At 42.3% G+C, this 26,884-nt stretch overlaps 1 protein-coding gene across 10 annotated transcripts in view; it reads right to left on the bottom strand.

Moving 5' to 3' along the window:
* Nucleotides 1–26,884, bottom strand: part of Ldb2 (LIM domain binding 2) — a 324,996-nt gene that overhangs the window by 31,873 nt on the left and 266,239 nt on the right. For all 10 annotated transcript variants that reach the window (XM_032916616.1, XM_032916619.1, XM_032916618.1 and 7 more), the window contains exon 5: nucleotides 26,524–26,607. In XM_032916616.1, the coding sequence (XP_032772507.1) occupies nucleotides 26,524–26,607 (84 nt within the window). The remainder of the gene's footprint in view (nucleotides 1–26,523; nucleotides 26,608–26,884) is intronic.

The raw sequence follows: 26,884 nt of genomic DNA, 5'->3' as shown, positions 1-26,884 counted from the left end.
GGAACCTCTGTGGGGAGGCTTGTCCCAAGAAATTAGGATTGGCCCAATTTGGTTTGTAATGATGAAAGTATCCTCTGTCCAACCATGTTTCCCCCTTCCCCCCAGCACCCTCTCTCCACCCCCAACTCTTAGACAGGGGTTCTCTCTGTAACCTTGGCTGTGCTGAAACTCATTCTGTAGACCAAGCTGGCCTCGAAACTATCTGCTTTTGCTGAGGATAAAGCTGTGTGCCACCAAATTTCCTGACAGGAATGGTGGTAATGTTTCTGTTCTCTAGCTGACTAGTTTATGGTGAGCTCTCTGTAGCAAATCCATGAACAGTTCTCGGCTGTGATCAGATCAGGGGACAGCAGGGGACAGCAGGAGATTGTTGAGAGCTGAATTCCTCATTGATTAAGCAAACAACACCCAAGACCTAGCACATGGCAAGGGGACGTGGAGGAGCTGGTAGAAGGCAGTTATGGGTAAAACAAACCAAGGCTCCAACCTACAGGTCATCTTGGCTGTTGATATATTTCAGAAAGATAATGACAAAATAGCTTCAGAGGAGAACAGGCTTGAACAGATTTTTCTAGGGTGATTTAGTAAGTGTGCAGCCTCATAAGTGAAGGAAAGAGGGTCTGAGCAGGCTGGAGGGAGGGGAGAATTCAGTTTATTAGATGAAGGTTTGGTGACTGTAGTACATTGAGGAGTGTGGACAGGGACTAGATGGGGTAAGATTTGCAATCCATACAGAAAGCTTCCAAATGCAAACAGATTCACTGGAAGGTGCTTTTTGGACAATATAGCAGGCCTGAAGTCTAAAGAGATCATTCTGTTTATTGTGATCATCCTGGAACAAAATGTCAGATGATTGTCCTTCTTTCTTTCCTAATAATGACTTAGCACCCGTTCTCCTTAGGTATTGTGCTAGGCCTTGATCTCACGGCAGAGCACATAAATTAAATTCCTGCTCTCATGAGCCCTATAGTCTGGTGGAGAGTGGCAAGTAATCAACCGCACCAGTACTCTACATCTCCAGGTTCTGTATCTTCCGTGTCCACCAACTAGGGATTCAGCCAACTGTAGGCTGAAAATATTTGAAGAAAATTATGTTTCTACTGGACATATACAGACTTTCTTTTTCCTGTCATCACTCCTTAGACTGCACAGTATGGCAACTACTTACACAGTATTTGCTATTTATCAGGAATAATAAATAATATAGTATTTATTTGACATGTATGAAAGGATGTTAGATATGCAAATTCATCCCATACAAGTCAGGTTTGAGCACCCTTGATGGTCTTAGATACTGAGGGAAACATGTATAACAAATTAAGAAATACTACATTTATAAGGAAAATAGGGTCATAAGCACACAGAACACTGTGTGTGGATATGAGTATACACTGTTGATTTCTAATAGGAAAATTTGCATGGGTTATGATTAGGAGGAGAGGAATCTATGAATACTAAATACAAAACCAGTCAACCTCATGGAGAAAGTGCCAAGTAGCAAGTTTGGGGGTAGCTGAGGAAGAGCAGGTGATTGGAGGGAGAGATGAGGAAGGGTGGAAGGGGAATCCAGGGAAGGCTTAAGGATTTCACTCTGGGAAGACAGTGAGGTTATTGCTGAGAGGAGAACAACTGTTCAATACGAGATTGAGAAGGAAGGGCTGGCTGTCAGCGCCTGGGCACTCGGAAGACCGACCAGCTAGGTTTTTCCAAGTACAAATATTGCTGGGATGCAAAGACAATTCAGAGAAAAATGCCAGGATTATCGGTTTAAGGGTGTTCCTAGGCGACTATGCTGGTAAAGGGTGGGGTGTTGAGATCGATCCTGAGCACAAAGCTGGCATGTTTAGATTCTTCTAGTAAAAATCCACAGAATGCAGTGGGACCTGGGGAGCTGAATATCATGGGAAAGGTGGGCCTGAGCAGTCACTGGGCTAACAATGGAGAAATTGTACCAAAGGATGAGGACAAGCATGGGAACCTGAAATTGGATCCCCTCACCTATAAAAAACACTGCGCTTGGCAACATATCTACCTCAACCCCGGGGAACCATAGGCAATCAGATCTGGAAAGGTGATGTCAGCCTAGCTGAATGGGAGATCTTGTTTAGAAAACTCAGATGCAGAGCTCAGCAGGTAAAGGTATATGGGCCAAGCAGGGTGGCTTGAGTTTGATCCCTGGGACACATAGTGGATGGAGAGAGACACAATTCTTTGCATGCACTGATACATGTACATACATACATACATACATACATACATACATACATACATACATACACACATCATACACACACACACACACACACACACACACACACACACACACACACACACACACCCACCCGGCCGGGGGTGGGGATCAGCATCATCGTATTGAATTGATTGTAAGAAGAAATTAGAGAACTTCACCATGTGTGAGGGAACACAGAAGCCATGACAGAAGTTTTGAGAAGAAATCAGAGCTACAGCAGTCTTTGATGTCCATCCTCTCTCCTGTCCCCGTGTACTCAGTCTAAGACGCAGAACAAACATTTTTGGATGTCTTCACAGAATCCAGGGCCCCAGATTTTCTCTTGATTCCCCATAATGCATGGGAAGACACACAGATGAAGAGATAACCATCTCTAACTCTGGGATTGCATTAACAGCCAGCCTGGTCCTTTCCCTCCAACTTTTCCCGATGGAGAGTTGAAAAGACACTCTGAGTAAAGGCTCAGAATCATCAAAACCTGTACATGATCAGCATAAATGTCTCATTCTGGATAAATCTACTTCAATTATATATTTAATTCAGTTGAGAGTTCCCCAAAGAAGAGCTATTCTGTATTCACCAGCAAAAGTCGTCCTGATAACCCTCCTGGGGAAAATGATTTGGCAAAAATTCATGCAGCCATTTTTATGTGAATGCACAAAACTTGAAGGTTATTAAGTTCCTGCTTCTGACAGCCCCTGCAGTTACAAATAAAGCAACTAATGAGAAGAAAAAGTAGCCCAGTGCCTTATTCCCAGAGCCCCAGCCATCTTTATGCAAGAACACCGTGACAAATGACACTCTCACCTTCCTAGCATGCCCCTTCTCCGAGTATAGATTTAGATGGATAACGTGACTACCAGAGTTAGGCACAGGAGCTGAAGATTGCCTCTGGCACCCATTGTATGAAATTTGGGTGAGATTTCTAAGCACCAAATGAAATCATCATACCGGGCTAAGTCGAACTCAGCAAGTGAATTTATAAAAATTAAAAGGCCTGAGAAGTAACGCTCACAAACCCATTTGTCTCATTTTTCCTCATTAACATTTAATTGAAATGAACTCTGGTAACTGTGAGGAAAGTCACATTATTTCTTGCTAGCAGATAAAAAAAGGTAATTTTTTTTCAAAGCATCTAAGCCTCCTTGGGTTGGGCAGATTACGCTATTTCACAACTGGTGTTCGTGAAAACACACTTACAAAAATAAAACCAATAAGAAGTAACATCAGAATAAGGCTGACATTTACCAAACACAAGTGTCTGTGTTTGAAGCCACAATTAAAATAGCTTCCGCATGAGTTCTAAAATGCGAATTGGCCCCCTACCATGTAAAACTAATTTAAAGGAAATGGAAAGTCAAAATATTGTCATGTGAAATAATTACCTTATATAGACATAGTCACTCATTTATCTGCCACTTCGATACATTGTGTGAGAAAATTGATATAAAATACACTGTTATGTATGCATCAGAGAGAGCAGCAATGTAAGAATATGAGAAGATCCTCACTGGGATCCCGAGGCTCCTGATGTGCATAATGGAATTTAAGAGCATCCAGGTGGTGATAGAACTGACTAGCAGGAATTCTCCCATGCCACGGACTTTCCTATTCTTTCTGTTCTAAATGGACAGATATATTCATTTATGCCAGGATCACCAGAAGTGCCCCTGCCACTCACTCTGTTCTACTCTTCTCTGTGGTGTATGACTTTGTTGCTAGCATCTATTCTTGCTGTAAACAGAATTCCCTCCAGCTTCTGCAGTTTCTAGGTCTTTCTCTGAGTTCCCTCTCCTTCTTTGGTGGCTTCTCTTTGGTCTTCTCTCAGGGGCCATTTCTTCATTCTCCCAATATTGGTTCTCCCCACCATTCTGTCTCAAATTTACCCACATTCTTGCCTAAGGGCAAGATGTTGGAGGGAAGAGGGTTGAATGATGCTTTGCTAAGTGATCTAACCTAAGTCCTGGCTTTTGCAGCCTATGAATGCAAGGCATTTGAAACCAAGGCCCTTCTAGAGGTAACTAAGGTAAAGATTATAAGATGGTGTCAGGTTGTGCTTAGTGTAGACCTTAAAGCTGATCTTAAAGACATACTGACTTTCACAGTGAAGAAAGGTGTTATACAGACTGCTGGAAGAGAAAAGACAACCATGGTCTCTCCCTAGCAAACCCGTATGTTATAATACTAGCCTGCCAGTCACATTTTTCCCCGATAGTGTAATAGCAGAACAGCATGTATGGGGTTAGCCAACCTCCTCTGATTGGATCTGAGGTCTTCTCTGCAGAAGGCCTGTTTGCTACTGTAAGCCTGGTCAAGAGCCATGACTGGGGAGAATGTAGATGTAGGAGGGAACCTACTGTTTGTGTCACTAAGTGGTTGTGTTGTTTAACTACCTTCTTAGTATGTTTATACCCACAGATTTATGTCGCTTCTCAACCCTGCTTATAAAAGATTCTTTTGCAGTGGGTAGTGGAGTAGGGGTCAGTTCAGGAATTCATAATTGGCCAAAATGCTGAAAATCAGTTATTGTGAGTACTCAGTCATATGTGGTCAAATGTCCTACCCCCAAGTTCAAGGAATATCTAGGAAGAATAGACGGAAAAACGTAAGAGCCAGAGATTGAGGAAGTAAAACCCTCTGTTAGCTGTGATCTGACTGATGCACACATCAACTCATAGCAAGTGTGGTTGCCTGCACAAGACCTGAACAAGTTCAAGCCAGTCCAAATTCCAGCCTTGAATGGGGGGGGGTGGTGGACACCAAGGCCTGACATTTAGGCTGAGGGGCTATGTACAGGTGATGGCTAAAGAGGGAGGAAAGTCACTTTTTTGGGTGGGGATATGGTCACTGATAGAGTACCTATGCTTCAAACCCATGGTCATCACTAATTGCTAGGAGATATTAATGATGATGATGATGATGATGATGATGATGATGATGATGATGACAGAAATAGGGAAAAGGATAGGTTTGAGGGCCTCAAGAGGGAGTTGGAAGGAGGTAGTAGGGGTGCATTATTTTAAAAAAAAACTAGATGGAAATTGTATTGAATCTTTAGGGTTGCTTTTGGTAAGATGACCATTTTCACTATGTTAATCCTACCTATACATGAGCATGAGAGACCTTTCCATCTTCTGAGATCTTCTTTGATTTCTTTCTTCAGAGATGTGAAGTTGTTGTCATGCAGGTTTTTTATTTGCTTGGTTAGAGTTACACTAAGATATTTTATATTACTTGTGGCTATTGTGAGGCTGTTGTTTCCTTGATTTCTTTCTCAGCCTGTTTATCACATACATAAACAAGTGCTATTGATATTTTTATTTTTTGAGTGATTGTGTTATGCTTGCCAACAGGAGCCTAGCATAACTGTCCTCTGAGAGGCTCCATCCTGCAGTGGACTGAAATAGATGCAGAGACCCACAGCCAAACATTGGACTGAACTCAGGGACTCTTGTGGGAAAGTTGGGAGAAGGATAGAGGAACTCAGAGGGGATAGGAACTCCACAGGAAGAGCAACAGAGCTAACTAATCTGGACCCTTGGGGGCTCCCAGAGACTGAACCACCAACCAAAGCGCAAGCATGGGGCAGGACCTAGCCACTGATCACACACACATATATAGCAGATGTTCAGCTTGGTCTCTATGTTGGTTCCTCAACTGGCAAAGGGGCTGTCTCTGACTCTAGTGCCTGCCTGTGATTCCTGGTCTCATAATTGGGCCATCTTGTCTGGTCTCAGTAGGAGAGGGTATGCCAGGTGACTTGATATGCCAGTGTGGGTTGGTACCCAGGGTGGGCCTTCTCCTTCTCCTCCGAGAGGGGCTAGGGAAGGGGCTGTGTAAGGGGACCTGTGAGGAGGCACAGCTGTGATGGGGATGTAAAGAGAATAAATAAATAAATTAATTAATGAAGGAAAAAGGTAAAAAAAAGCAATTTAAGAATAAACAGACCCATTTAATTGTACAAATCTTGGGTCACAATCTATCAATGAGGGAAGTCAGGGCAGGAACTCTGAAGTCAGGGACTGAAGCAGAGACCTAGAGGGGTACTTCTTACTGGCTTGCTTTCCAAAGCTTACTCAGCCTGTTTTCTTATACAACTCAGGACCTGTCCATGGTTGGCAGACATTGTGCTGGGCCCTCTCACATCATAATAAGATGATGCCCCACAGGCTTTTCTACAGGTCAATCTCATGGAGGCATTTTCTCAATTGTGATTCCTTTTCCTCAGATAGCTCTAGCTTTATGTCAAGTTAACCTGGTTTTGCTTAACCAACCAACCAACCTACCAACACATTAAAGCAGCCAGTAAAAGCAGCCACATGAAGACAGAGGCAGCCCAGGTCAGACCACCATCCATCAAAAACCACCTGGATACACTTGAGATCATCAAACGCTGAAAGAGACAAGGGTATGTCACAGGCTAGCCCTTCAGACAGAGAGGGGCGGGCGCTTGGCCCCAGCAATGCTCTCATTTTAAACCCTGATATTAACACAGCCAAATGCTGATCTCTTTAATTCCTTGATATGTGGAAAACTGCCATAGAAGTCCCTTTGAAATTAATACTAAAAGGACAATAATCCCCAGACCTCAGGTGAGCTGAGATACTGCATACAGGAAATTTGACACTTTTGTAACATGCTCTGCAGGCAGTTAGGAGCTGGGAAGGATTAGAAAAAAAAATCAACATACCAACTTTTGTTGGCATTTGCAAAGTTGAGAGTTCAGGAGAACAAACAGCTCTATAGATGCTGTGTGCCATCCCAACGTTCCTTTTTCTGTTCTATGACCCCCTCCCCCACATCCACCCCTGCACACCTGCCCCTTGTCCCACAATCTCCCTTCCTTCCATTCCCTTGGAGAGAATGCCTCTCAGTGCTCCGATTAAAGGACAACCTGCTTGTTTAGAGGTCTGTCTCCTCTTCTGTTTTCACATTGCCTTCATCAATCCTGATCTAAGAGATGTATCCACCAAGTTCAGACCCCAGGGCCTACTTTGTCCCAGTGTCACACTTTCTGAGTGTGAGCTGGGCATCTTACAGACTTCATCCTTTTCGGAGTGTATCCCTAACCTAGAGCCCATGCCCACTTCCTGATGCTTTGGCAGCATCCAGATCACGGAGACTTGGCGTTCACATTCCTATTCCTGAGCCCTTTATGATGTCTAACTGGTTGCTGATTTGACAGGCAGCAGCAGACACAGCGCCAAGCCCAATCCTGGTCCCTACTCTTTGTGCCACTTGGGCCGGCTTCTTGTGCTTCAGTTTCTCCACCTTGCCATACAGGCTGACAATCATTCTGAGCCTCTGCCGGATGTGAACAGAGATTAATTACTCTTTCTAAAGGGTTTAGAGCACTGTCTCGTATCTACGAAGTTCTATATTTTACATTCCTTAAGGAAGATAAATCCTTTCAGAACCATTGAGAACTATCCTGCTTCTCAAAGTCAGAAAGACTTCAGCACCATCCAGGAAACGAAACACAACCATTACCTAAGTAGCCCAGAAAAGCAATGGTTTTCATCTGTGTCAGTTCTCTGAGGTCTGTCTCCCATTGTTGACTCTGTGCCTCTCATTAGCCTGCCTTCCTCCAGGTAATAAGATCTGTCCCTGTCTCTGGCCCCTCACCCACCTCATCTGGTGTGCTCTTTCCCTCTCCTGTGTCTTCTCGTCTCATACAATATCAGTAGTGAGCTACAGGTTTTCCATACCCTCTCCATAGCTTCCAGAAGTTGAAGTGCGATGATCTGTTTATTGTCTGTCACCTAGGAGACTGTCAGTTCCTCAAAGGAGGGTTATGCTTCCCTCCTGTCTGCATCTTGAAGTGTTGGCTCATGGTCAGCATACAGTGGAAAATGTACGGAACCTCTGTGAGGTGAGTAACTGTTTCTTTCTCAAAGCAGCTTCTGTATCCCAGCAGGTATGGAATGCAAGAAGTGCCTGAAAGCAGATCTTTGCTACCAAATGATATCCCTACCCCGTCCCCATCACTATTAGCCACAGGCCTTGTGGGATATACGATAGTCGCTCACTATTTAGATTTCAACAAAGCACAACAGCCTACAGTCTGCTGACAGATTACAGGGGGTGCACAATTCACAGGGAAACTGCAGAGCATGCCGGCGGCAGAGAGGATATGCCAGGGAGATTAACGACAAGGAATAGGATTTCTAGAAAGTCAAGGGCATCGAGTGAGACCCTAAGCAAATGAGAAAATGGAAGTGTGACATTTTACCTGATGAAGATATATGAGAATATCAAGGTCTTTGTTGTTTCTGAAGCCAACTTGATTCACGTGGGACCTAGAACCCAGGCAGGAATTTGATATATGCCACTCTGCTGCTCAGAATGTTCTCTGGCTGTTGCAGAGCGAACAAAGACACTGTTCTTTTCTGAAGAGCATTTTGAGACATCTGTATCATTTCAAGAATGTCCAGTCTGTAGGTTCTAGGGCAGTTCACGGGTTTGGTGTTGAAAAGAAAGCAATAGTAGAGATTACTTTGTCCCCTCTTGATAAGACCCCTGATCACTCTGCTTAGAAGTACGAGAAGTGAATGGGAACATATGAAAAGACATAACTGTTCTCAAATTGTATTCAATCTTCTAGTAAGTACTATAAATCAATGTTTTCAATAGACTCAGGACAAGTGTCTCAGCAGTGACCTTTGTGCAGACCCCATCAGTTTGCCTACATAAGTAATTCTCAATCTTCCTAATGTAACGACCCCTTAATAAGGTTTCTCATGTTGTGATGACCCCTTTACTATAAAATTATTTTTGTTGCTACTTCATAAATGTAATTTTGATACTGTTATGACTCATAATGTAAATGTTGGATGTGCAGATGGTCTTAAGTGATTACTGTTGTTTGGGGGTTGTTTGACGCCCAAAGGAGTTGCAACCTGCAGGTTGAGAAATGCTGGTTTTAAGTACCTCCTGACCTGTCTCTCTGTTTCTACACTTAGCTATCTTCCATTTCACACAATAGCCATAGTCCTCTAAATCACACCCAGCCAGAGCATGGCAACCCTGTAAAATTACTGAGTCAGACCACAAGCCCCCTTTGTGGTGGACAGGGTCTTTGGCCTTTGGCTCCTGGGGAAAATCAGAAGTTACTTTTTCATCAACTCTGACATTAAGCCCAGATCAGAAACAGAAGTGTGGTAGACTCTTGCAATATCATCACTTTTCTCTAAAGTAGTCACAAAATTCTTTGTTAAAAGGCAGTCAATTAAATTCTTCACAGTCGATAGAAGGGTTTAAATAAACTGAAAATACAAATGGTGTTTGAGTTGCAGTAGGAAGTCACCATTTTTGAGCATGTTCTTGTTCCACACGTTTTATTCTAGTTGACTGTCAAGATTTTTTGGATAAGCAGGGCTAGCTTTCCATGTGCGTGTGTTGGCTTTGGAGAGAAGCCTTTAGTTCAAACCTTTCTTCTCTCAGCTTACTTTCTTTTCCAAGTAAGTTGGATAAGCTCCCTGAATCTTAGCCTTTTTACTCTCTTCTCTTGTACTAGATGATAGTGTGTCATTCAGGAAACTACCTCCATTTATGCTAAACTGTACTCAACTATTTTGAATCCTCTTGGGATATTCCTTTCTAAAAGAAATCTTTATAGAATTAACATCCCTCTTTCTGTAATTTCCTTCTCTAGAACCAATAAACCACCACTGTGGTTATTCTCTTTTAGTTGTTCTCAATGTCATACTTCTCTTCAATACCTGGATATTTGAGTTCCTGGATAGGAAGGAGCATATCTCTTTCACCTCTTTATCCTGAGTACCTAATTTGGTACTGTTTATTGAATGTATGAGAAAATGAACTCCGAGGAGCAAACAAGGTGTGTTTCATAAATGGTAGCTAGTCCCAATTCTATATTCCAAGAGATTTACCTTTGTTGCATTGTTAAGTCATATGAGGGCACTAAACAAGGAGGAAACACTACGGGATGAAGGAAAACAACCATAAAAATTATTTGATATTCCTAAGAGTAGTAAAAAAAATCCAACACCAAATACTGATGAGAATGGTGGGATGGGAAGACCTCTGAACTTCCGGAGTGTAAATGTGTACAACCCTGTAGGAAATGACACTGCAGAAGCACATAGTCCGGCCCATGCTTCTACTCTTGAAAGAATGAAGGAGTGAATGAATGCATTAAAACATGGGACTTAGGAAGCAATGAAAAAAATAAAATGACTGTGTCAAAAGAATAAAGAGTAGGTATTTGTTAACCACAGATTTTATAATTGTTCCCAAAATCTTGGGTATAGTAGGCAACCCACCTAAATATTTCTATGATTGTTTTCTAAGTCACATGTATTTTATTCACTCACCCACTCACTCATTCACTCATTCGCTTAGTCATTCTTTAATTTGGTGCATATGTGGAAGCAAGCTCTTACTGTTTATAGACTGTTTTTTTGGGGGGTCCTGGGGGGTAGATCATTGAAATAGAAATCTTCCATTTGGTTTGGCCATTGTCCATTGAGATTACATTATAGTTATATCTGCTCCAGTTCCTGTATCTAGTGATGGAGAATGCTTGCTGTCATTTGTGCCTGGTGAGTAGCAGAGGCTTAGTAAATTTGAATACTCACGGGATATGCTGATGGATTAATCAATGCATTTGACATGATGTTTTCCTAGGACTGCGCTCAGAGCATTAAGAATGCCATTGCTTGGGTTTGATTTTCATTGCGATGGTAAAAACACTCAGACTGAAAGCAAGTTCAGAAGGAAAGTCTCTTTTCTTTCACTTCCAGGTCATAGTTCATCCATCACTGAGGGAAGTCAGGGTAGGAACTCAAGCAAGAGCTTAAAGTTGAAACCATGGAGAAATAATGCTTGATGGCTCACACTCAGCTACATCCTTAGTTCGTTTTTTATAGCTCGGACTGCCTGCCCAAAATGATACCACCTAAATCACATGCACACAGCCAATCTGATCTGCGTAGTCCCTTGATCAAGGCTTTCCTCTCAAGTTTCTCAGAAACGTGCCAAATGGACAATTAGAACTAACTAGGAAAGTCATGTTCTCGTATTCCAATTTCTTTGAATTTTAACTCACTGAGAACGTCTCCAGCTTTTGATGTTCTTTGTCATAATCTTATTGATAAACCTTTATTATTATTAAAACTAATGAACCAAAAATATTAAAGCTTTATCTCTTTTTGTGTGGTTCAATTTCTCAACTAGTTAGGAGTAACCTTCTTTCTTCCAGACAGGAACCAGAGGGAGTGAAGGAAGAGTGGATGGAGCTGCAGGTGTTTGGGATGGAGAAACTGCCCTATATTTCTACTGTAATAGTAGACTCATGCCATTGTGCATTTGCTCAAGCTTATCAGAAATACTCAACCAAAAGTGAATCCTATGAGAAACCAGGGGCTTGGCTGAGTGTGACGTGTCTGTGTGGGTTCACTGACTGCAACAGATAGATAATCTTGAGGGAACGGTTGGGCATGAAAATATGGGTGATTTCCATACTGTCTGGTCAATTTTATTATGTGTTACCTAGGAAGGGAAAAAAACCCAACAAACTAACAAACTACCATACTACCAGCAGCAGCACCACCAATAGCAACAGCAATACAATACTGAGCTCTACAGAGACTCCCATTTGACTGGGTTGGGTGTGGTCTGAGCATCTCACCTTCCCCACACCTGCCAAATGATCCTGGTACTCACTAAAGTTAAGAGAAACATTATTCTAAGTGAGAAAAAAAGCTCATACACAGCATCTCATCTGCTAACCTTCTTACCTGATGAGAAATTCTATAGCATAGAATTAACAGGAATAGCTGGTTTGTTAATGTTCAACTTGAATTTCTAAATATGTCTCCTAAGATTTTTTACTTTAACCCCTTTGCATATGTATATGCACACACATGAACACAGGCTCACATGCTCAATAAACTGGTTAGTACCTTTAGAATGTAAATATTGCTTTACATGTCCAGGTCTTTGTACATTGTGTTCCTTCTGTTTGGAACACTCTTTTTCCTCCTTGACTACTTAACTTCTTTTCATTTTCAAAGCTCACTGAATGTCCCTCTGCCCAGGATATTTTCTCTGGGTTCACAGAGCAGTCCAGGGGTATTTCGGCAGTAGCCTTTTGGACACAGAAGCCTCAGCTTTCAAGTTGATCTTAAACATAGCATCTGCCCTCTGCTAGCCCACCTTGTATAGTCACCAGTCTGATATCCCAACACTCTATTCCCTAATTCTGTACCCCAGTTCATTGTCCTTACCCATTCCTTTTAGCCATGGAAACTTTTCCAGGATTGATCTCTGTGCCCTCCATCTCCTCTGGTCTCTCCTGCAGTTAAAACCAACTAAGCTTCCAGGTTGTGGTGGCAGATGCCTTTGAGCCCAGCACTTGGAGGTCAGACGTAGGTGAATCTTTTTAAGTTTGAGGCCAGCCTGGTCTACAGAGAGAGTTCTAGAGTGGCCAGCCAGGGTTACATAGAGTAACCCTTTCTTGAAAAAAAAACATAAACATACAAACAATAAAACCCAAACAAAAATAAACAAACAAACCCCGAAACAACAATAACAAAATTAAAACAACTAAACCTATCATCTCAACTCACAAGGCACACTTCTGTGGATGCCTTCTGAATTCTTCTATACTGAAAGCCAGTTTTCATTTGTTATACTCATAGAACTATGTTTCTTTTCTGAGTCTAAAGTCACAAACACCAAAAATTTTGGTGAGATTGTGTGACACCTCTCTCTACCTGGCCACAAACACCTGAGAATGAAGACATGATTTTTCTTGTCAGTCATTATACATCCAGTATCTAGCACCACACAGTCTAGTTCACATCCTTTGAATACTAAGAATGAGAATGAATGAATGAATGAATGCCTAACACACAGTATCTATGGGGTGCCTGCAAACCCCATTTGGGCTGTTATTTCAGTGGATAGGATTCCTAGTGTCTAAAGATCCTTAGATTACAGTCACACAATCCTGGCTCCAGAGATTCTCAATAAGAAGCACATAAGAATAGTGATGGTACTCTTCAGTGCTGTGTCTGAATCGGTGGTGTTCTCACTCCCTCTCTGTCTCCCCCTCCATCTCCCTCTCCTGTTCCCTCCCCCACCCTCACCTCTTTCACTGGCCTTGATTCCACAGTGATCTCCATGGATTTAATTACCATTTAATTGCCAGACATCCAAATGGTCTACAAGCCTTTATCAGATCACCGTTTAAAAAACAACTTCAGATGTTATAAATATCCTCAAATCCTACAAGTTAAAGAATAATGTATAACTTCAGTGCCATTCAAATTTTTCTGGAAAAGGCAAGAAGAAATGTTTCTATAATGTTCATGAGTATTCATGAGAATCCCAGAAATCTCAATACAAGAAATGAAATAGGATAATTTCATTAAATTTTTTCCTTTGAATATTGATAAGGCAATGGTAAATATTAGCATTATTTAATATTAAATGTAAGCAATTAGCAGGAATAGACACACTGAATAAGCAAGACTTCCCCAGAATGGAATGTTGATTTGTCATCAAGAAAGTAGGGTGAAATATTTGCCTAGTGTTTTATTGTAGGAAAATGGCCCATGTTGTTTGATCTTGTCCAAGTTTTCTAACATCTGTGCAAATAAGTTTCTTAGGGTATGGTCATCCTGGCAATAATAGATAATCCAAGGTTAGGTGATGACTAAATGAGTTGATGCTTGCTAAGAAATTATAATGCTATCTTGAATATCAATCGTGTCAAATAAGCCTTGCTTGTTACTATCATGTTTAGTAAGAGCAGAAAAAATAAGGCCATCTCCTTAGATACTAGAAATATACCTGATAAAATTTAATGCCATTAAAACTTTTAAATAGTTTTTACTAGAATAAAGTAAGAAATTACCTGAATATGAGAAATGTGTCTATCTCACACATAAGCCATGTCCTGCTAATGAAAAGACTGAGAGCATTCACATTAAAGGCAGACACTGAGTGAGTGCGTTAATTACGCTGCCTCTCATTTAACACTTTCTAATGGTGTTAGCCAATATAACTAGAGCGAAGACAGAGAATAAAATACAAGAATGGATAAGAGAAAAATTATCATCTGCCAATGATATAATAATTTAGCTGAAATGCCCAAGCAGGTCAACTTAAAGCATAAACACCATTAAAATATTTTTAAAATTCCAGTCTAGCATTTCTTAAGAATCCTAAAAAAAAAGAATAAAATTGCAGTCTACTAGATACAAAGCATGGTAAAGTGATAATACCTTTAGAAATTCGGTGTAAGATTTAGAATGGACAGCTAAATTAAGGCAATAGGTATTGGAGGTCAGAGATGAACTCAGTATTCAGTGCAATTTAGAATATGCTAAAAGCGGCATTTTAAATCCGGGAGAACAATGTGCATTAATCAATAAGTGGTATGTAGTAGATAACTAGGGAGCTAAAGAAATTCCTCACATTTCATAACTCTTCCCATTCCTGGAAGATTGATTACTCACATTAAAAAAAAAACCCTAAAAAAAAAACAAACACAGAAAATAGTTTAATTTAGAAAGAGGCCTTAGAAGACACAGAAGAATAATCTGTTTTATTATATATATAAATATAGAGAAATAATATGTTGATTGGATGTATTGATATAGCGAATGTGTATTTTTCCTCAAAGCAAATAAAAATTTAAAATATTAAATTTGTAACATCAGTTGTATTACAACCAAATCACTTATGTAAAATATAAGCACCCATGTACATATACATGTATAACAGAACCAGTGCGTATACCTCAGTGGCAGAGCACAGGCTTTGCATATACATATAGAAGGGAAAGAACAGGAGCTGAATAGAAAACTGGGTGGAGGACACATGAACTCTCATGACAGGAAATGCGAATGGTTCAGTTTTGAGATTGTTTTCAGTTTCACACATGAGTCTGTGAATGTTTGGTACACTTGTGGGAGTTTAAATGGAGGCCAAAAGAAAAGAGGGTGTTGGATCATCTGGAGCTGGAGTTCCAGAGGTTTGTGAACAACTTGATGTGGGTAGTGAGAATGAACTGGTGTCCCTTGAAAGAGCAGGAAGTACCCTCAATGCTCTGCCATCCTCCTACTGCATGGATTAAACATATAAGAAGGTGATTAGTTTCTTTGGTAATAATAGAAATGGATATTAAAATGAAAATGAGAATACCTACAATATTAGAGTTTGTTTAAAAAATCAGTAACTGTTAAATAGTGTGGGAAATATGTGATCAAATTTTGAAAACTTATTCGTGTGAGCATATATGAGATGTGCGGGCATACCTGACAAGACATACATGTGGAGGTCAGAAGATGAATTGTGTAGAGTTGGTTCTCTCCTCCTTTTGTGTAGGTTGTTAGGTTTAAATTTGGGTCAGCATGCATGTATAGAAAGAGACATTACATGTATAAATTTGGGCCAGCATGCATGTACAGAAAGAGACATTACATGTTGAGCCACTCACTGCATCCAAATAGGCGCTTTCATAAGCCTCTGGTGGAGTAGAAACTTGCTACATCCAGTATACTGAAGAGCTTGACAACATCTATCAAAATTACAGTGCACCTTTCTAGGCATGTCTTTCTGGCAAACTGATTCCCGGGATTTTCTCCTACAGATTTAGTTTTTAAAATTTGTCTCTGTGCAAAAATCTAATATTAAAGGCTCTTTGTACATCGCTGTTAACAATAGAAAGGGAATAGAAAGTACCAAAGTGTCCATCAATCTAGTATGGATAACGTGATTATTATATAGTGCTAAAGTAATGTCCTTCCCTGGGACATATCAATAGCACAGCACTACAGGCATGGTCTGTTCCACTGTGTGTGGGTTTGTGAGTGTCTGGATGTGAGTGTGTATAGTTAAGGCAATACATGCTGGAAGATACACAGATTATGCCTGAAATAAAAACAAACAAACAGACAGACAGAAAGACATAAGACAATTGTGGCTGTCTCTGTGAGAAATTGGTGCAGGTAGAGAGCTTTTGTATGTTTCAAATTTTGGGCTACACGAAGAAATGATCTGTTCAAAATATGCATCATTTAAGTTTTTTTCAAATAAACAATAGGAAGACAGTTATATGATTGGCAACACTTGGCACAAGGTTGTCACTTGGTAAATGGCTGTTATATGTCCCACTGTGACAATGAATAAGGGTTGGGTGACAGAGGCAGGCAGTGGGAAATCATGGAGCCTGGTGTTTTTCTATCTGGCTGTTATTCGTGTCCCTTAAATAGTAGTGTGATTCAAATGAAATGGACAATAGCTACTGTTTTTTGACCTGTAAAAATAGCAATCTCATTGATTCAGTTCAATATTATTTTCATTTGTGCAAATTAGAAAGAGATAATGACAGAATGTTGGCTGTCACTTTGTTCCTTGTCATCCGAATCTACATAGCTTGTGAATGTGGAGAGTGAGGACTCAGAGTGAGCGGGGCTAATGGGGATGCTGACCTGGATGAATCAACGTGGGTCACGTGCTTTGAATAGTGAATAGCTAGGATGGAATTGCAATGGATTTACCTGGGCTTTTGATCAAAGCTTGCTGATTTGTGAGGTAAGACAGCAACAGTTTGGGCAACAGGGGTTAAGGCAGTGAGGGAGAGAGGCTTGTTTCTAGAGGATCACCAGCTTACTAAGCATGGCATGGTGTGTACCCTTGTTTGTTCTATAGCCTTGGGAGGTACACGCCATTCAACCTCTTCCATGCCACTTCTGTTTTTCTTCACAAGTCAGAGTTAATAGATACAGCATAGTTAGAGTGGGGGAAGTGACCACTGCCAGGGTCCAGGGGCTGCTCAACATTGTCCCCAAAGCAAGCATTTTACTTTCCAAACCTTCCACGGTCGGTGAGGTGGCCAAAGGCATGACATGAATCTCAGAAATCTGATCTCATCTCTGTCATTGTGCATGCTTGTAAATTCTGTTTATCAATCAATCATAGGATGACTTTCATTTTTCTATCTATAGTTTCCACCCATGATTAGACTGTTCAGGAACATGGGAGGTAGTCACAAATTTATTTTGAAGGGAAGACACTGGAAGAAAGCCAAAGGCAAGGTTGGGAGTAAAATGAAATAAAACTTTACTGATTCCTTAGGATAAGATAGGTCTCTCTTGGGTTTGTGGAGTTGACATCTGGAAGGTGACAATTACATCCCCAAGAACAATGTCAAACTGGATGCTGGCTATAGGGGCAGTGGCAAGATGCATGGCCAAACATCAATCTGGCTCCTACTCTTTGGTCTCTCTCAGGACTGCTTGGCGTCCTTCTTTATTTCATTCTTTATCTATCATTGAACCCTGTCAACTGGACTTGGAGTAAGAGACTATTAGAAAGCACAGAGAGACAGAAACACCCAAGTTTCTACCGCTAGTGAGCAGACAGGTAGGACACAAAGGGCCTGCTTTGAGAAGGAGCTTGGTGTGACGGTGTATTACATACTTTTCTTACTGCTGCCAATAAACACTTGGCCAGAAGCAACTTAAGGGAGGAAGGGTCAGTTTTGCCTCACAGTTTATGAAGGGACATAGTACGTCACAGAGAGGGAAGCTTGGCAGTAGACCATGAGGAGCTGGCCACATACTTGCAGTTGGGAAGTAGACAATGCCCAGGATATAAAACCTCATAAAACCCACTTTCCCTAGCAAGGCTCTACCCCAAAGGTTTCACAGTCATCCAAAACACTACTGCAGCTGGGGACTCCACATGAGCCTGTGGGGGATATTTTACCCTCAAATCATAATTGATAGAGCAGCAGAATTTGCATTTAGGTGTACTGCAGATACAGATAAGTAAAGTCAAGAGGTTCGAATCCATATGACCTTTGCGGCTCCCTGTAATTGGGTGTTTTGAGTTTATGGTTTAAAGAATTGGAGTTTCAGGTGGACAGGAAGACGGTGTCCAGCAAAATGGAAATGTAAGCAGACGTTAAACTCGGAGAGAGACCTTGAGCCTGGAAAACTGGTGAGCCTAGGCTCTTCTTCCGGTTTCAGCTGGCTAACCTGGTTTCCCCCTCAACTTAAACTCAAAGAGCTCAAAATCTCCCTCTTCGTCCCTCTTTTCTATTTTCCTTACACACATTTTCCCTCTCCTCAGATAATTCCAGAAAATGGGGAAGGGGTGTTTTATGAAAGAGTCAACTCAGGACCCCATCATGCACTTACCTTCACAATCTCCAATCTTTCCTTGAACTAACTGGCAATTTCCACCTTGCCATGGGCCTTGACTTTCAGTGTGTTGTTTAACAACAATTTTCTCCTCTTTTTCTGTGTCTGAGGCTGGGAAATTGCTTTCTTTAATCCAGGTCCCATTTGTACTTTTAAGGCCAATCACCTATAGCTTGGAACTTATTTTAAGATTACTTGGCTAGCATAGTGTTTTTGTTTCATTGTTTGGATATATTTCATTATTTATGTCATCTATTATTATATATATTTATGCATGTGCTTATCTAGTAGGTGCTCTAACCACTGTTCCCTCCAGCCTGACTTTGGAGATCATTGCTTGCTAGCTGCTCTGATGTATGTAAGTTATGGTTTTTTCACTTCTTTAAGGGTGAATTGCATGTACCTCCTTGCCGTGTAGCCATGTGTACTACTTTTCTATTTCTAAATGCAATTAAAAATGCCCTTTGGGTGTTCCAGGTTTTAATCATTCTCAGTGTGAAGCATCCTCCTGTCTCTGAAGGGTCTCCTCTGCCTTCTTCTCAAATGGAGCTTTTCTCTGAAGAGGGAAGGGGAGGAAGGGGAAGCAGCAGGAATAGGAGCAGAAGAAAGGGGGGGGGAGGATGCAAAGGAGGGTAAGGAAAAAGGTAGGAAAAGGGAAAAGATGGTAAGGTGAAATAGGAGCAGAGAGAGGAGGAGAGGAGAAGGAAGAATAGGAGGAGGAAGAAGGGAGGAGGAGGAGGAGGAGGAGGAGGAGGAGGAGGAGGGAGGAGGAGGAGGCAGAAGAGAAAGATAGGGAGCAGATCGGTGAGACTGAGGTTTCAGAGACTGGGTCTTCAGGCTTTCAAACCCTTTGTCCAGGGCTGGATTTGGGGATCTGAGTCCTCTTTCTTACAGAGGAGTAGGGCAGAGTCTTGTAGCTCTAAATTCCAGAAGGTGCTACGGCCTGATTTGTGTGGGTGGGTATCAGGTGTAGGGAGAACAGGGGAGAGAGAATGGAAATTGGGTAGGGAGGGAATCTCTAGGACATGGCAGAAAACTGGGATGGGGGGACTTCCAAGGATGTCTATTGGAGTGACTACCTCAGACTGCTAGCAGTGGGAGCTATGGATCATGAAGTGACCACTTCCTGTAGCCAGGCAAGACTCCAAATGGAGGGATAAGGATAGTAACCCAACCACAAAACCTTCAACCCAAATTGTGTCCTGCCACAAGATATGCATGGACAACGATGAAGTAGAGACTGAGGGAATGGCCGACCAATGACTGACCCAACTTGAAACCTATTCCATGGAACCAATCTCTGACACTATTAATGACACTCTGTTATGCTTGCAGATAGGATCCTAGCATAACTATCCTCTGAAAGGCTCCCCTCAGCAGCCATTGAAAACAGATGCAAAGACCCACAGCCAAAACATTAGATGGAGTCATGTGGAAGAGTTGGGGGAGGGATGGAGGGAACTGATGAGGATAGGGACTCCACAGGAAGGCCAACAGAATCAACTAACCTGAACTCTGAGGGGCTCCCAGAGACCGACTCACCATCCAAAAAGCAAACATGGGCTGGACCTAGACCCCACACACGTGTAGCAGATGTGCAGCTTTGTCTACATGTGGGTCCCCCAGCAACTGGAGTGGGTGCTGTCCCTGAATCTGTTGCCTGCCAGTGGTTCCTGTTCCCCTAACTGGTAGCCTTGTCTGGCCTCAGTGGGAGAGGATGCACCTAGTCCTGTAGTGACTTCATATGCCAGGGTGGGGTGATACCCAGGGGGACCTCGGAGAAGAATGGGAGGGAGGATGGGGGGACAAGATGTGCAAGGAGGGGACTGGGAGGAGGGGGGCTGATATTGGGATATAAAATGAATAAATAAATTAATGGAAAAGTAGGAATGATATCAATTTCAGGGCTAGGGGCCTCTACATAGCTTTCTCAGTAGTTAGCAGAATTATAGACAGTCCTTGAGGAATGCAGTGTGGATCTCTGAACCAGATTAATCTCACACGTTATGGCAGTCCTTGTCAATCTCCTACGGGGCATCACCTTCTAGCCTTTCACCAGCAGCCACCCATCACGTGACTAAGATAACCCTTGAATGGCTGTGCATTTCAATCAATAGGATGAGTGCCAGGGTCATGCACTTGTTTGTATAAAAAATGCTGAGTTGTTATGGTAGTTTTAACGTTCTCATTTTCTGGATACAGCCTAACTCTGTAACAAGTAGCTGCAAGCCTGCCATGACCTGTGGATGAAATCCTAAATGATATGCTTGAGCCTGCTGGGGCTCTGGAATATGCCAGGCACCACATCAAGCATAGGAGATTTGCCTGGGTGGGTTTCGCCACCCCAGAATGTCAAGGCTTTGCCACTGCTCTGTCTGAATGGATGAAGCAAGAAAAGGGCAGCCTGCAGCCTAGTGCAGTCTGTTGGTCTACTTTAGTCCCTCGGTGGGGCACCTGCTCTATCCTTAGGCTTGTTGTGGCATTTAGGTGGAAATTCCTCCTTCTCCTGTGTGATCAAGGGAAATATTTGGCCAGGAGTCAAAATCTCCCGGAAATAAGAAACAAGAAAAACCTCAGCAGGATTCCAGTGCTGACTCCAGCCACACTCAGTCTCCTGGAGGCTACATCATGTCCTTCTGCTGGGGTCATTTTCCAAAGTTAATTGCCCAATACTTCTCGGCATTGGTCTGCTCTCCCTGTGCTGTCAGTGGAGATGACTTGCAGGAAGCAGTGTTCTTTAAGGCACGACAGCAGAATTCTCCATTCATGTGGGAAATTAAAGGTGCAGTATCGAAACAAAACAAGCCACTCACAATCAAAAACACACGAGTCTGAAACTCCCAGGCTTTAATGCCCACTCCCACTTGCTATCACTCATTTGAAGAGGTAAGCGTATTTAAAAGTAACACTAGAATAAAGCCTGTAGATAACATTAAAATCTCCCCGACGATTGCACATCTGCAACGATAGCTGCATTCAGAAAGTATATTGGCTGCTTTCCCCGCTCTTTGACTAAGGGCTCATTTTGGCTTTCATATGAAGGAATATGGTTCTCATGGAAGAGAAGGCATGACACGTGGATCGGAAGTGGCCAGTCATGTTGCATCTACAGTATAGGAAACAGATAGAAGGTGGGGGACTATCAAGCCTCAAGGCCTTCCTCCAGTGACTCACTTTCTTCAGCAGGTCTCTGCCTCCCAAAGTTCCACAACTTAGAAAACCAGTGGCCCTAAACCAGAGATTAAGTGTCAAACACATGGAACCATAGGAGACATTCCACCTTGAGACCTAAAGAGAGGGGCCAGTATAGCACATGTCCTGGGCTCTCTCCTCTACCCCACATCATTTCTCAACCTCTCTCCCTCTTCCTCATTTTCCATATGTCTCCTCCCCTTCTGATTTTTCTGTAAGTTTCTGAACCCTAAGAAAGAATTCAAAGCCATGGCAACATCCAAAGAGAACAACTGCAATGAAGGTTCCTTGGCCTTCTGGAGTAGTAATTCAGTTTGAAAAGCACTCTCCATGTGCTTTCTTATTGTAATTGTCACCCGTGACACAGATGCTCTGACTCATAATGGACACAAGCATTCATGCATGCAGAGGCCAGGGCTCTGAGAGGCTAAGGCAATTGATAAATATCGCACGCACGCACGCACGCACGCATGCACGCACACACGCACGCACGCGTGCGCACCAGTCACAACAGTGAACGTTGGACTCTGACCTACTATATAGAATGTGACTGGCACTTATTAGACGGTTCCTTATGTGTTGGGTTCTTATGAAGTTCACCAGTCCTCAGGGTAGTCTTGAGAGATACCTTATTCCTAATTTTCAGAAAAGGACAGTGAGGCTCAAGGAACCCAAGCATGTTGCTTGAAAGCAGACAGACAAGTAAGAAAGCGGTAAATGAATCCTCTATCAGGAAACACGGTGAAGAGTAGCATGCATAAAGGGGTTTGGAGGAAGGAATTAATGACAGCAGCAACTTGAAGATGCCTTCACCTTCTGATCAGAGGAATAATTAAATAACCATGGTCACCTATATATGCTTAATGTGATGTCACTGTTCACCAAATAACAATAACAACCCATACGCTGGGGTTGGAGAGATAGCTCAGCACTTAAGAGCACTTGATGCTGTCTTGCAATGGATGGGTCTGAGTTCAATTTCCATCACACACAATCATATGTAACTATAGCTTCAGAGGCATCTGAAGCCTCTGGCCTCCAGAGGCATCTGCACTCACTTTCACATAGCCCGATACAGACACATACATGTATAATTAAAAATAAAGACTGAAATATATATCTTTTCAAAAAGGAAGTTATATGCAACCTAATTGCATGTAAGCAAGAATTCTGCAGCTGGGTGGATCTAGAGCCGGAGAACATACAAACGGAATATCTCCTGTTTAGATTCGGGATAATAATCATCTTAACATTGTGTTAAGCATAACATTTAAAACATAAAACGTGTATCATAGCAGCTAAGAAAGCCAGGCCAAAGGAAATAGACAAAATACTCACACACAAAAAAAATCCCCCAAACACCCAACTGCTCTTCAGCATGGAAAGAATACATTTGCAAAATAATGAAAGGTGCAGAATGAAATTTGGTATACTTATACAGAATAAACAGAAATACTATCGAACAAAAATGTGACACTGGAAATTCAGAGTCAGAGGCTTTAAGCAGGAATTTTTCACATTAGAGAGAGTGAGAGGATCCTTTTATTTTTCAATACAATACAACCCACTTCTCTGCCGCTTAGTTTCCATGGTGAAATTCTAGGAGCGACTTTGAAAATTAATCATACAGGTTGTGTGTGTGTGTGTGTGTGTGTGTGTGTGTGTGTGTGTGTGTGTGTGATTCAAAATCAAATCTATCATTTAACAAGCCATCTGCTAAGTATTCATTCAAGTGACATTTCCTTGGAACTTAGAAGTCTTCACATTATTTAGACCATGGAGCAAGAGATAAAGTGATGCTTTGTGTATGGGACCTGCCAAGAATCCACCAATGACCCATGGGCTGACAACTCCAGCAATGTCAGGGGAGAGACCCTCACAGGAAGTGATAGGAGAATACATCTGGAAGGAAGAGAAAGATCTGGCCGGGGAAACTTAAATAGGGAGAGCAGGGCAAGGATTATGTGGTAGGCAGCAAGCTAGACTGTAGAAGCCTGGAAAGAAAAAAGTCATGAGTATTTTGATGAAGATTCTGATGGCTTCCATACTCTCAGTACCCTTGTCCATTCCTACCTGTGAAGCAGAGCTGTGCCGTGAAACACACAGACGCTCCTGCAGGCTTCCTCAGATCAGCTTCCTAGTTCTGTCATTTGGTACACAAGCCTGGGTGACTTATTTCACTTCGCCTCTCCATAGCTCATTTTCTCCTGAGGGTGGTGACCATGGACAGGGTTTTTTGTGAGACTTCCAGACTTCTAGGTTAGGAGCTAGGTGGTGCAGGAGCTGGCATATAGCCAGTGCCACCTTGAAGTGCTCCTCACAAAGGGTTCCTGCCTTCATTCGCAATCATGTGAGGAGGCTAGCACTTCTTCCACCTTCAAATCTTCATGGGCTAAAGGTACGGGACTGCTGAATGGGTGGACTTGATTATACTGTGGAAGTTAACCATTTATAGATAACCAGGAGAGGTGGAGGAGGAGAGGTGTAGAAGAGACATGGGGGAGGAGAGGTGGAGGAAAGTTGAGGAGGAGAGGAAGGGGAGGAGAAATGGGGTAAGAAGGTGGGGAAGGAGAGGTGGAAGAAACTTTTGGTTTTAGTTAATCACCAAGAGTCTGTCTAAAAATCTTATCAAGGCATTAGTCACAAAGTCCCTGATCCCAATGTGGGTCAGCTGAGGACATGGTGTGGAATGCCATCCTTCTGAGTAAGAGATATCCATAGCTTTCACTTCTTCTGGCCCCTGAGGAGAGATAATTTAGTGTCGAAGGGTAGCTATGTGGGGTCTGTGCATAGGATCATAATAAAGCCTCGGTTGGTCCCCAGGCTTGATACCTATCCACAGAGCCTGCCAAGCCCCCTAGTAGGGCTGGTTCTGAATGCAGAGTTCTGATGTTTGGGAACAGAGATCCAGATGCCCCAACTGAGTGCACTTGCATGATTCTCACTCTCTTGGCAGACTTTGGGTCTCCTCAGTGCACACAGTGTTTCTGGATTGTTACAACTGTGAGGGTGATGGATGAGTTGGTGGGGATGCCTACCTAACCGATTCTGGTTCTTGCCAGTTCTGGTTTTGGTTCCAAGGCCTCTACATGATGGAGAGAACCTTCATTCCTCAACCCAAAACCAAGTTTCTGCCAGACCACCCTCATCACTAAATAATTTCCCCCACCTACCCTCAGATTAGTCAAGACACACCACATTTACCCTCTCATCCCTCCCAGCTCTTCACTGGGCATGATGACCATGAAATCTGCTCTATGCTCTGATGGAATATAGCACATAAGTTCCATCTGTAAATTGTTTCCCACTTAGTGGAAACTTCCCGCATTTTCTTTTTTTTCCTTCCTTTTCTTTTTATCTTTGCCCACTCCATTCATGGATCACTTTTCAGATGAAACCTTCTTCTGAATTATTTCCCATCCTGGGGTATCTTAGTTTTCTCCTGGAATCGTCCATTGTGTTATTTACTTCTCTTCAGTGTCTTCTTTTTGGGAGTCTCACCCCTAAGGGATGAATTTCTTGCTGACATTGTGTTTTCAGTGGCTAGAACTGTGTGAATGAATTGGAAGACTGCTTCCACCTTCCTAGAAGAGTGAGCCTGGCCAAGACCTATTTCATTTCAGCAGGTGCAAGGCTTGTACATAGAGCGCAGTGGCTGCAAAATAGAACCCATAGACCCAGAGTGCAGTGGTGGGTAGATAAGCCATAGTATCAGCTCTGTGGTGGGAGAAACCTAGTGAGTCAAATTGCTTCACAGAGAGGAGATAATGTATCAGGGGCAAAGTGCTTGTCACTTTCTCAGGATTCTGGAGTACAATGCTCATTTTGTGAATGAAACCAGATATGCCACCAGTGACTTGGCTGGTGGAATTCCATATTAAACTGGTGTGATTGGTGTAACTCTATTAGAAGAAATATAGAGTCACTTAGTGTATTGTATAGGGAAGATGCTGTCTAATATTTAAATTTAAAAACAATTTGTATCAAGCCAGAAAAACCCATGTCACATTGTATAGAGAATTTATAAGGCTCAGCAATGCCTGCATTTCAGCACCATGTTGAATTTCTCTAGAAGACTATAGCCTTGGCTACTTGCTTCAAGTGGCACACTGATGTCCTTAGGAGGAGATGAGTCCAGGGTGAAAGCACAGAGGCATCGAACTCAACGCCACACTACAAAGTGGACACAACTACAGACTGAGTATTGCCAAGGCACTTAGGGACTAAGGCCATGGATACCTTTTTAGTAATTAACTCCAAGAGTCATACAACTGAGCAAACTCAAGCCTAAGTGCAGGTTTGATGCTATGCCAATTAAGTCACAGCTTCTACTGCACCTATACCCACACACAAACACACAGACACACACCTACACACCTATACACACACAAACACCTACACACACACACACACACACACACACACACACAGACACGGAGAGGGGGAGGGAGAATATACATCTATGTTATGCATACCTGGTTTAACTGAGATTTGAATCTAGTCTCCTCCCTCCCCCCATGCTAGGACACTACTCTGTCACTGAGCCATATCTCCGGGTCTCTTACAGTGATTTTTGTTTTAAATTGAGATAGGATTTCCTTAAGTTCCAAAGGAAAGCCTTGAGCTTACTCTGTAGTTCACACAGCCTTGAACTTACACAATTCTCTTACCTCAGCCTCCTGAGTAGCTGGGGTTATGTCCTGGGTTATGCAGCCTGGCTTATACTTCATTTTAACTCAGGTTTAAGATACATTAAAAAAAAAACCAGGCAAACAAAACCACACACACACACACACACACACACACACACACACACACACACACACACACAAACCCAAAAAACAAAATAAAAGTTCATTTTCAATTTCAAAAAAAATAAAATCATTTAATCAATCTTACCCTGAGGTAGTTGAGGGTGAAGTTTGTTAGACCCATCCTGGTGATATTTTTGGACAGCTGATCCAGGACCTGAGGATCTTGTGCCTAAACAGGGAGGGGAAGGGAACGACATATTTCAGTCCTCTGAGATGGTCTTCTGAAAGTGCTAGACTCTGTTGCTGCTGCTGAGATGTGCACTCTTGACACTGTTGATTTTTCTTGGAGGGACAGATTGCCGGAGACAATTGAATTTACATTTTGAAGTTGCTTGCCTCTAGTATTCAAGGAGATTTTGAGACCGATTCTGTAAGAGTAGAAAACTAAAATGCCTCAGCTGTGCACTGGATTCAGGGTAAAGGGATGTTGCTTTTGCTATGAGGGA

Source organism: Rattus rattus, chromosome 11, assembly GCF_011064425.1.
Source record: "Rattus rattus isolate New Zealand chromosome 11, Rrattus_CSIRO_v1, whole genome shotgun sequence".
Lineage (NCBI taxonomy): Eukaryota > Metazoa > Chordata > Mammalia > Rodentia > Muridae > Rattus > Rattus rattus.
Note: the sequence above shows the minus strand (reverse complement) of the source record. Positions and strands in the feature narration are given on the sequence as shown.